The 11,615-nt window shown below is 45.6% G+C and overlaps 2 protein-coding genes across 2 annotated transcripts; one reads left to right on the top strand and one right to left on the bottom strand.

The window, feature by feature from the left end:
• The first annotated feature begins 114 nt into the window (after positions 1 to 114).
• Positions 115 to 2,898, top strand: hmox1a (heme oxygenase 1a). The gene is made up of 6 exons (XM_032586781.1): positions 115 to 354; positions 440 to 489; positions 590 to 701; positions 797 to 1,012; positions 1,694 to 1,966; positions 2,145 to 2,898. The coding sequence occupies exons 2-6, from the start codon at positions 440 to 442 to the stop codon at positions 2,304 to 2,306; spliced, it is 813 nt and encodes a 270-aa protein (XP_032442672.1). The 5' UTR covers positions 115 to 354; the 3' UTR covers positions 2,307 to 2,898.
• Positions 2,899 to 3,297: 399 nt separating this feature from the next.
• On the bottom strand, positions 3,298 to 11,255 carry mcm5 (minichromosome maintenance complex component 5). Its single transcript, XM_032586764.1, has 16 exons — positions 10,926 to 11,255; positions 9,763 to 9,889; positions 9,526 to 9,654; positions 8,583 to 8,755; positions 8,328 to 8,483; positions 8,051 to 8,220; positions 7,018 to 7,189; positions 6,820 to 6,931; positions 6,589 to 6,732; positions 5,786 to 5,851; positions 5,517 to 5,693; positions 4,542 to 4,654; positions 4,322 to 4,450; positions 4,090 to 4,232; positions 3,871 to 3,998; positions 3,298 to 3,577 (listed from the first exon to the last, which is right to left on the bottom strand). Exons 1-16 carry the CDS (start codon positions 11,099 to 11,101, stop codon positions 3,476 to 3,478), a joined length of 2,217 nt encoding a protein of 738 aa, XP_032442655.1. The 5' UTR covers positions 11,102 to 11,255; the 3' UTR covers positions 3,298 to 3,475.
• Positions 11,256 to 11,615: the final 360 nt, after the last annotated feature.

Raw genomic sequence — 11,615 nt, 5'->3', positions numbered from 1 at the left:
TCTTGCTTGTGAAAAATGTTTAAAACAAAGTATACTCTGACTTCCTAACTGTGCTCCGTGTTACTCTGTCTCATGAAATCTCCCCAAAAAACGAGTGACTCCAAACATCCCTCCTTTGAGTTTTGCCTCATCATGTTTCACAATTTTTGCCGGCTTGTATTTAAGTCTGCCTTGTCACGTTAAGCTGCTGCTGGTTCAGAAACATGACACAGCGCTCACACTTCCCATTTGACTCAGCAGCTACGACAGCAGGATGGTATAAAAGAGGCGGCAGGGAACCGAGAGGCCAGACTGGAGCCTTCGCAAAGAAGAGACAACTTCTGCTTATACAGGCAGGACTACGGATTACCAAACGTAAGTACAATCTGGTCAACTGATTGCTGTTGCTTTAATGGGGCTTTGAACAAGCACCATAAAGAGTTTAATGTCATCTGCGTAGATGGAGACGCTGAAGAGCGCAAGGAAAGGCGACTCGGGTGAAGCCAGCAGGTTGATTGCTTGACGAGATTTTAAAAAATGTCATTTTTTTCCAGCGTGTAGTGAAAAAGATTTTTTTTTTAATTACATTTTGTTTGCCGGCTTTCTTCAGCGACTTATCCGACCAAATCAAAGCCGCCACTAAGGAAAACCACTTCAGAGCTGAAAACACACAGCTGATGCTCAGCTACCAGAAGGGACAGATTACCCTGCAACAATACAAGGTACGGTGATTATACTCACCGGACCTTCTTTTATTCATTTTTGTCCCCCCACATCATCTTTAAACAGTGCGTATCCCTCTAATGTACCACGCTAGGTCCTGTTGTTTTCCCTCTACGAGATCTACAAAGCCCTAGAAGAAGAGCTGGACAGGAATTCCTCCCATCCCGCCGTGGCTCCCATTTACTTCCCTCAGGAGCTGGCTCGCTTGGAATCGCTGGAAAGCGATCTGGAGTATTTTTTTGGCCAGGACTGGGAGAAGAGAGTGATTGTCCCCGCAGCCACGCAAAGATACAAACAGAGACTGAGAAAGGTGGGTGAAAATGTTCTCTGGTCAGTGGCGGTTCGAGTTTGATCGGTGCCTCCCTTCAGCCCCCCTGTCCGTATTTATTTTGACAAACACGATAAAGGTGTTTGTTTTGTAATCTGAGTATGGTAGTGCTGAGGTGAGCAGTCTATAAATTGTTGCTTTCATGTTTAAATAATGTTTAGGAGGCTCCAGAGTTTCACTAATACCATGAATGTTTTGTAAATGTTAAAGCTCATAAAACTTAAAAATTAGCATCATTAGCATTATTAACAAAATATCAAAAAAGGTTTTGGATACATTTGTAATGGAAAGGCAGCTACAGTCCACAACCTTGCGTATTCACGGAGAGAATGATGAAACTTTTTTCTTCTTTTTGACTGGTCGCCAAGTCAACAAACTGGTTTTCCAAAATCAAAACGTGCTACTAAGCTAACTAAAACAACAAACTTAAGCGCCATGTCTCATCCATCAAGGCTGAGTCATGGTGCTTTGTTGTCTACTTTACAAATAGACAACAAAAAAAGTTTAAGAAATCTTTTATTTTTTGATGTTACAATGTGACGCCCCCTAATCTGTGCCGCCCCTTGCAGAGAACCACATCAACCAATATTAAGAAAAAAAACCCACACTATTATCTGCATTCTCACCAAACTGACTTTAGAACTTCCCTGGGTCATCTTTCAGATCGGCCAGGAGAACCCTGAGCTGCTCGTCGCCCACGCCTACACCCGCTACCTCGGCGACCTGTCGGGGGGTCAGGTGTTGGGGAAAATCACCCAGAAATCTCTGGGGCTGAGCAGCAAAGAGGGACTGTCGTTCTTCTCCTTCCCCGGCGTGAGCAGCCCCAACCGCTTCAAGCAGCTGTACAGGAGCCGCATGAACAGCGTGGAGCTGACCGAGGAGGAGAAGGAGGCCGTGCTGGAGGAGGCGGTGGAAGCTTTCGAGCTGAACATCCAGGTGAGGGAACAAGATTCCGGGTTAGAGGTCAGTGACCGCCCGGTGAGAGCGCATTAAACCCCCTCCGTGTCAGCCGAAACAGGAACTGAAACTGTAGGTTCACAGAGCAAGCATGTTGAAACTTGGCGATTTGACCAAAACATGTTTTTTTCTGTCTTCTTCTTCTTCTCCCTATCAGGTTTTTGATGACTTGCAGAAAATGCTGAGCATCGCCACAGAAACGGACCAATCAAGAAGCGACGTGGGAGCTGCCAGGTTCACGGCGTCTCCCGTCCTGCAGCTCGCGGTGGGACTGTGTGTTGCCCTGGCAACAGTTGGGGCTGCAATGTATGGGATGTAGAAATGTGGATTTTATAGTCAGTATGCACGTAGAGCACTTTACACACTAAATCAAGGGTGTCCAAAGTGTGGCTCGGGGGCCACTTTTAGCCCTTAAATGATTTTGTTTGGGCCCTGACCCCAAGTCAGAAGATTTGACCCCCACACATTTTTTTTTCTCTTTTATTAAGGCCTTTTTTATGTTTTGGATCTATAAAGATATACTGATTTCATACAAATTTTGTTTATTGTTAAGCAGGTAAAAAATATTAAAAATAAAAAATACAAGAACATTTTTTCCAGTTTTAATTTAATGTATTTTGTTGACCCTCTGATAGTTTAGCCATTTTTTTGCCTCTTGGCAAAAAGTTTGGAGACAACTGCACTAAATAATTAATTAAGATGGAAGTCTTTACTTCAACAGAAACTTCTTTCCATGTACAATATACTTTACAAAGGTTCTGGTTGTCTTTCAAACTTTAAATTTGTCTTTTGTAAACAAACTTTAATGTTTTTTTAGGGGGATTTAATGTAGTTGATCAACAAAGTAGTGTATAATTGTGAAATGTAATAATGATTTATGGCTTTGAAATTAGTTTAAAATAAAAATCTTTTTAAAAAAATAAAAATGGTGCTTCGACCACATTTTTTACTGCATTCATTGACCGAGACTAACAGCACTAATTGGCTGGACCTCTATTGAATTAACTCAGTTTTATTAGAAATGAATATTTTTGCACTTATTTTACACTATGTATTTTTTATTCATCATTATATTGCACAAATCTGTAAAAAAAAAAAAAACACAACATTTTGTCAAAAATGTTGTTTGTTTTGTAAAAGCAATAAAAAAACCCAATGGGTTAAATGCTATTGAAAGACATTAAAGTCCAATTAAATTCAGTGACGTTTCTGGTTCAATGTGAAATTCTCAATGAAAGATGTTTCTATGGAAATCCATGTAGACTCCAATTTGATAATTTCCTGAAAAAACAACAAATCGTGCTGTTGGATCGTGTGCTTACGACTTTTTATTTATTTAAACAGAATCTTCATCTCAACAGGGACACCTTTAATCCATTATCTCGGCTCTAAATTGTGAGAAATGTTATTGTCAGAATCCATCCTCAGTTACCCCAAAACAACGCAGACCAGAAACTATTTACAAAAACGAACAGAGCAGAGGCTCCTCTACTTGACCCGGTAGAGGACCTTCCTCTGCATGCGGTGCTGCAGCTCGCCCCTCCTCAGCATCAGGTGGAGGACCTTGTAGATGGCGTGCTCCGGATACTTCTGCAAAAGCGGGAGAAAAGAATGAGCGGCTAATGGTGTTGGAGCAGATATATCGCGCATCGGTAATCTGTATTTAACTTTAACTATAAACTAAAATGGATAAAAATAAAATGAAACAAAAATATACACAAAACAGCAATATTCAAATGCATTTAACAGCTTTGTTGTACAAAAATGACTGTCAGTCGATGACGATGCAAGAGCCGACCGATCGTGCATCTCAACTTTTCCATAACTTTGCTGGTGGCGAGTCGGAAATCTCGTTAATGTGTGCGCTTTGGACTCCGGCTGACCTGCTTGGTGAAGTCCTGGACGATGCTGTGCTCGGACACCTGGGAGCCGATGGCGAAGCGTCTCTTGAGCTGCTTCTCGACGCGGGACAGCATTTCCTGGTCTTCCTGCGAGGTGAATCCCTCCACTCCTGGTTCAACAGCGAGAAAACGTTTCAAACAATCGATCTTGGTGAAGAACAACGGCCGAACGCCGTGAACGTCCGGCTCCGTAGGCCTCACCGGAGAGGCTGCCAGACAGCGCCGCGTCCAGCGTGGACACCTGGAAGAGCCGCAGGGCCTCGTCCACTTCTTCCTCTCCTGCCACGGCCTGCAGCTTCATCTTAGCCAGAGACTCGGCGATGCGGACGATGGCCTCCAGCTGCCTGTTGGGTAAAACAATCGGGAGAATGTTACCAAAAGATATTTTAAAAAAACTAAAAACAGAATGCGCAACACTATAAAGGTCACGCACCTGACGGTGATGGGGATGGAGGGCCGCTTGTTGGACTCCCTCTCGTGGTCCCTCGCGCCGCTCCTCATCACCACGTACCGGTTTTTCAGCTTCTCAGCAGCCGCCGCCGACAGCCGAGGGCCGCATTTACTGCCAAACACACGCAGACACCAACTCTTTACTGTGGCCGGGAGGGGGAGGCGTAACTCACTCAGACAGCCGGGTTGCAGGGAGCGCTCACGTTCTGGCGTAGGCGATGTACTTCTTGAACGTGGCCAGAGGGATCTCGCCCTCCACGCCCTCCGTCTGCGTCTGGGCGCTCAGGTGGACGTTCATGACGTGGCGAGCCAGAGTCTGCAGTCAAAGGCAGAGCGAGACTGATGGTGATGGCCTGGTCAGAGGTTCACATTCACTTTAGCATGAATGAGAATCATCCAAGTGTCTACGATGAGGCGATGAAACGGGTCTCTTTTCAGGGTCTAATACCTCAACTGTTAGCAAATATGGCTGCATCTCCGTTGACCGTAGAATTGAATAAATTGAAATTACAAAAATGAATTTGCTTAACAGAATCACGCCAATTTCGTTTTTGGACTATGACAAGGTGTTTGTTTTTTTTGGCCATATCAAAATATATTAACTTCGCAAATCTTTTTTCACGTCACTTAAGTCTGGAACTGGATGTTACTGCTGGAGGAAATGACGAAGAAGACAACAGGAAGATGGTGGATTTTTAATGACTTATTGCGTGAACAAACATAGTTTGTTTGTTTTTAATTGCGTTTCTTATTTAACGGAAACAACACAATTGCAAAATTGTGGGGTTTTTTCCACATTAGCGGGATATTGGACATTTGTAACGGAAACGCAGCTCCTGACAATCATTTATGGGTCAAGCTGCTCTCTTTTCTTTGACTTGCAGCACAAAACTGCTGCCTTTCCATTTACCGTAGGACTCTGCGAATGCGAAATCTGAAAATAAATTTGCTTAATGGAAACAAAGAATTTTCAAAAATTGGAATCGAAGCATTGGATCTATGATCTTTAAAAAAGATCTAGAAAACAATCGTTGTGCCCCAACAGAGAACTGAACCAAAGTCTTGAATTTTCACCAAACTTGTTGAATCATCAACATCAAACCCCGCATTAAAAAAAACAAGAAAGAAAAAAAATGCTGAATAAAAACCTAAAACGACACGGTGCTGACGGCGCTCACCATGTCCCTCTGCTGGTCGTGCTGGTCCTTGATGATGAAGATCATGTCGAAGCGGGACAGGATGGTGGGCATGAAGTCGATGTTGTCCTCGCCCTTCGTGTCGTCCCAGCGACCGAACACGGAGTTGGCGGCGGCGAGCACCGAGCAGCGCGAGTTCAGGGTGGTGGTGATGCCGGCCTGGGAGGAGCACAGATGTTAGGGTTACCACGGCAACCCTCCCTCCTCTCAACGGTGGTTCTGCATTTTAACCCGTGGTCTCCGATAAACACCTTAGCGATGGAGATGGTCTGCTGCTCCATGGCCTCGTGGATCGCCACTCGGTCGTCTTCTCTCATCTGGGAGACAAAAACACAACTTTCACTTTTCCTGGACGTCATAAAACGACTTCATGGAAATATTTAACGGTTGCTGTCGTGGAATAAGGCAGCGTATGATGTGGCGTGGGGGATGATTTGCTGGCTGATCCTCAACGTGACATGAGACTTTTTCACAAACATTTGAGCTCAAAATAAAACGGGTATAGATAAAAAAGTAAAACATACAAAAAGAAAAACCCACAGCTTATTTAAATGAAGCACCAATAATATTTACTTATCAAAAAAACATTCTAAATGTAAGGAGGAGGATTAGGGCCACTAGAAGAAGGAAAAAAAGAGTTCTGACTTTGATCTGAGATCAAGTCAGTTCTGACTTTGATCTGAGATCAAGTCAGAACTCTGAGTCAAAAATAAAGAGGTCAGAATTTCAAGATCCGTCAGAATTTTGACAATCGAAGTAAAAAAACGTCAGAATCTGAGATCAAAGTCATTTTCTCTCAGTGGCTCTAATCTTCTTCTGTATGAGTCCACTTACTTTATTCTATTAAACTTAAAATTGCTGCGCTACACTCAAACGTCCACTAGACTTAATTTTATTGAGCGCTAGCGAAACCTTCACCAAGTCAGCTCATCGTCAACCACCTGTCTCAATTAAAAGAAAAAAGTTTGAGAAAAGTGATGAAAGTAAGTTTCCCCGTTTTGCCCCATTCTGGCTCAAACGTAAGAACCGCACCAGAACTCGGTTCCCGCCTTACCTTGTCGAACTCGTCGATGCAGACGACTCCTCCGTCGGCCAGCACCATGGCGCCGCCCTCCATGATGAATCCTCGGGTGGCGGGGTCCCTCAGCACGGAGGCCGTCAGCCCGGCGGCGCTGCTGCCTTTCCCGGACGTGTAAACCTGCGGGGGCCACAAAGATGCAGAGGCTCAGTCTCGCATCGCTCCGCCTTCCCGGTGCTGTCGCGGCGCCGCGGAGACGACGGCTACCCCGATCGGCGCGCATCTCTCCACGAACTTCAGCAGCTGTGACTTGGCCGTGCCGGGGTCTCCCAGCATCAGCAGGTTGATGTCGCCCCTGCGAGTCAGGCCGTCGGGCAGCCTGGAGGAGACGACACCGAGACGGTCAAACGAGGAGAGAAGCCGGACCCCGAGGCAAAGCGGGGAGGACGGGGTCGGGCTTCCCACCTCTTCCTGGAGCCGCCGAACAGCAGGCAGGTGATGGCCTTCTTCAGGTCGTCGCTGCCGTAGATGGACGGAGCCATGGAGCTCGCTAGGGAGCCGTAGATGCCGGGAGAGGCGGCGAGCGACCGGAGCTGCTCCTCCTCCTGTGGAGACACCGAGCCGGTGGCGCCACGGCCTGGAGCGGGCAGAGAGGGGGACAAAAATAAAATAAGACCCGATTACAGAGGGAACCAAAACAAAAAAAAGATGACGTGTATGCAGAAATTCATCCAAAGCATTTCAACCGCCCCTGCGATCCAAACTCTGTAAATTAGAGGGTGCACTGATTCTGATTGTGGTCAATGCTGATTTTTTTTTTTTTGTCCAACGTTGCCAAGTTGGCAATAGTTGGAGTGATTGGGTTTGACCGGGGAGAGCGCCGTCTCTGGGATCCAAACGTAACAGTGGCTGATTTCCAGACCTTTGTAGCGGTCGATAAAATCGGTTTATCGCCAAAGTGTCGGCCGATCGCCAATCTCCCAAAAATTAAGGAAATCTGGGCCGATTTAATTGGTGCGCTCCTATTGAAAATCCTCCAACTTTCACTTTTTCAAAACTTATGTTATTAGGTGTAATTACTCTTTCCTAAATTAACCAAACACTTTATCACAAAACTGTGCAGTTTGAATTTTCAAGCACTTTCGAGGACTTTATAAAGAAATCCAAACTCTGACAAACACTAAATTGAAACTTGAGCATTTCTGAGGATATCAAGCACCAATGGGAACCCTGTAGGTAGGCCTGAAAGGGACAAAATCATTTTAAAAAACAAATATCCCAAAATGAACAAATAAACCATTGAATTTCTCATTAAATAAACTATAGTAATATACCCTCTAATCATTTTAACAAGATAAATTCATTTAAAAATACATGCAATTTTAAATAGAGAGAGAATATGTATCTTTGGGGGGTCGCCTGTTGATTCGGGAGTTTGCTAGCTGCGTTTTGGGAATAAAACGCGTGTAGCTGGTGGTTGGCATGGCGATGTACTCGCCTGCTCCCTCCGTGTCCATCTGAATGCCGACCACTCGCAGGTAGGACGAGCGAATCCCCACGCCGACGCCCTTCTCTCTGCCTGCCTTCTTGGCAGCGGCCACCTTTTTGATGGAGTAGATCCCCATGATGGTCACCCGGTTGCCGGGCACCACGCGGTCACACAGATACCTGGGAGGAAACGAGGAAGGAAAAAAGGACAAAAAACACTCAATCGCCGTCTGCAGAACACGTCGCCTCGGATGTAACCGCAGCGGAAAGCCGCCGGCGCCCCCTACCGGTCGCAGTACAGCTGCATGTGACGGGGCATCTCCCCGTGCGGCACGGCGTCCGGCGACTCCTGCAGGCGCAGCGTCTGGAAGTCTACGCAGACGCAGCGGTCCGGGATGATGAAGTACGGGTCCACGGGGCAGTTCACCCTGCCGACGTTCTCGCTGAGCAGAGACAGAGACAGAGAGAGAGAGCGCTTAGCGATGTTTGGTGCGAGGCGCAGCTGGAAGGCGTCTCTCTCTCGCCCCCAACCCTGAACTCACCTGTTGCACTTGCGCGGCAGAGCGTAGCCCTGCAGGCCCGGCGGCAGCGGGATGTTGGGCAGGACGCCGCGGCAACCGCGGCACTGCAGGCACACCTTGGTGGCCTTCGCCTTGACTGCCGTGGCCGAGATGACGATGCCGTGCACCTTCACCAGGCGGGACACCTGCTCCGACTGACACGGGAGGATTTCATAATTAAAGGGGCGGCACTTTGCGTTTTCCAGCCATTTATTGTACGATCTTACTGAGCTGATGCGATTGTGCTAAGAAGAATGTTAGTTTCAATAAACGGTGTCTCTATGAAGTCTTAAGGGGACAGCATGTTGTGTTTTCCATCGTATTAGTTTACAGCACAATCCAGTAACTATGTTACATTCAGCAGTTATAAAAATGCTGTGTATGTCAAACATGACTTAAAAGAAATTTGAACTTGTAATTTAACACCTTGAAACTGGGCCTCTGTCTCTTTAAGAACTCCTACTCTTTCTGAAACTCCGCCTTCAGGAAGTCATCGCAACATGGCTCCTCTGTTAACCCTGTAACAATGTTTCACTGAGAAGTAACTCGTATAATTAGCTCGGCAGACGTATTGGCTAATTGCTACTGGCTAGTCTGAAGGAGCAGGTTGGAGTCGTTGCAGCGGACGGCTGCTCTGAGACACAGAAGCTTGGAAACTGCAACTCTGAGGAGGAGCTTTGACTCGAGGGCGGGGCTAAGTCCTTGCAGGCGTTTTGCACAGCTGAATGGTTGCCACCGAGATTAAAGAATTTCTCAGAAACACATGAAAGAATCAAGGCAACACTCCAGGTATGTTTTTAGTGAGGGAAAAACATTTTAACATGACGTAAAGCTCAAAAAAGTAGATTTTACATAACACTGACACTTTAAAGTCACCTTTAAGATTTTTTTTTAAATATCAAGCTAAATAATCGTTGATAAAAACCTTCAGGCTGCGAATGGAAGCGTGATGGGCGTCGCTCTTCAGCATGACCTGGATGTCCTGCACCGTGTCCTCGCCAACGGGCCGGGGACGGGTCACCTCGTCCGCTACCTCTTTGGCAGCTTCCTCCAGCTGCAATTTAAAAAAAAAAAAAAAAAAATGTATCAATGTGAGGAAAACGAAATCACTGTGATGTAAAAAAAAAAAAAAAAGAAATAGAAAAGAGAAAGGTGAAGTGACCAGGGGCAGGTTCTCAGTGGGCAGCTTGTAGAGGCAGTCGGACAAATCTTCGTCGAAGCTGGCGAGGTCCTCCATCTCCACCTCCACCCAGAACTCCCCCAGGGTGTAGTGCCGCTTCAGCTCATCCCTGGTTTATGAAGTCCATTAAAAACACTCAGGATTATTTCTGTTGTGAAGCAGTGTTTCTATAGCAACCACTGACCGACACTACCACGTTTCCACAAATGCTTTCTGCCTTTAAAGAAGTCCAGATTTAATGACTTCACAATCAATAGCGATTCTGAAAGTGGCTTTAGGTATTTGGAAAAACGACTCCCTGCTAAAAATAAAGCTGAAGTTGGCTTCTGATTGCAACTAAAGGGCCATTCCACCTAGTTTTTCCAACACCTCGAGCGTATTCAATGTGTTCTAGTTGAAAAACTGAAAGATCAGACACAACAATCCTAGACTAAATTAATTCTAAACTGATAGAGGAATATTTAAAACATAGTTTGTGATTTTTGACACCTTTGTTTGATTTGTGAAACGTCAATAAAGGGCGATTTCAGCTATTTTTATGCATCTGGACCACTTTACAATTGCTCCAACTCCAAAACTGCAACATCTTGAAATCAGATTACAAAGGTTTCACAAATCGCACACCACGTATTAGACACTCAACTATTATTACATAACAATTGAGTCCAGGTTTGTAGTATCTAGGTGTTGTAGTTTTGTGGGCCGGATGCATAAAAAGTGCTGAAATTGCCCTCTTGTTGAGGTTTTACAAGTCACAAACTTTGTTTTACGCATTCCCCTGTGATTGTAGAATAACCCAGACCAGGTTTGAAGTGTCTAAGTATTTCAGCTGTTAAACTAGAACAGATTAAAGACATTAAAAAAAATAGCTATTTAGTTGCAATCGGAAGCCAACTTCGGCTTCGTCTGCTGAAGTGGATCAAAAACAGATTTATTTCTTTTCTTCCTTTTGTCCTGATCCAGAACAGATGTGAAACAAAGAACGCCTCCTAATACCTCCTTAAATCATATTTCTTCACCTAAACATCCAACAATGCCTAACTTTGTAAGTTTACAATGAATATTCTCAGAATTTAATAAGAGCTCGCGATTGGATTGCCGCCATCTTTTTCTTCTGCTTTGCTTGGCTAAATTCCGTTATTCACCTGTATTTGTACGTAAAGCCGGTCCGGTCGGTTCCCACTCGGAACTGGCGCAGGAACTCGCGGAACCTCTTCTTGATCTGGACGCGCTTCTGTCCGCCTTCGTCCCCGCCGGGAGCCTCTCCTCCTCCTCCGAAGTTGTCGCTGTAGTAAACCCCGGGGTCGTCGAAGCCGGACATCCTGCGGTGAGCTCGGTGGGCGCTGCGGCGACAGTAAAACAGAGCTAAGAAGAAATAATCCGAAGAGAAGGAACCGAAGCCGGCGACCAAAGCTGGACAGATCTGGGAGTTTCGCGGGAAACAAATGAGTGACTTCCTGTCCTACTTTCCCGCGAACTGCTTTCCACCAACGCGCCTCCGCTGCCCGCTGATTGGTGGAAACGAACGGCGCCTTTTTCTATTGGTTAAAGGAAAGGCGTAAAGGAAGGCGCGTCATGAGACGGGAGGAGGGGTTTAACAAGGATGGCGCGAAATAGACAACGAAAAGGGGCGGAGCTACAGACCAGCACGTGCTCAAGGAGATGAACGTGGAAAAAAAGAACAGTTAACTTTTAGTTCATGCATTTATTTCCGGTCTCGCCCCTTCTCCTCATAATTTTGGAAATGTTTTTTTTTTTTTTTTGCTTTTTGACTTCTACTTGTATTGAACCACATCTCTCCAGATTATTTGGTTTCACTGACAACAGAAAAACTC

Source organism: Xiphophorus hellerii, chromosome 16 (genome assembly GCF_003331165.1).
Source record: "Xiphophorus hellerii strain 12219 chromosome 16, Xiphophorus_hellerii-4.1, whole genome shotgun sequence".
Taxonomy (NCBI): domain Eukaryota; kingdom Metazoa; phylum Chordata; class Actinopteri; order Cyprinodontiformes; family Poeciliidae; genus Xiphophorus; species Xiphophorus hellerii.
The sequence above is the reverse complement of the archived record's forward strand: the minus strand, read 5'-3'. Positions and strand labels throughout refer to the sequence as shown.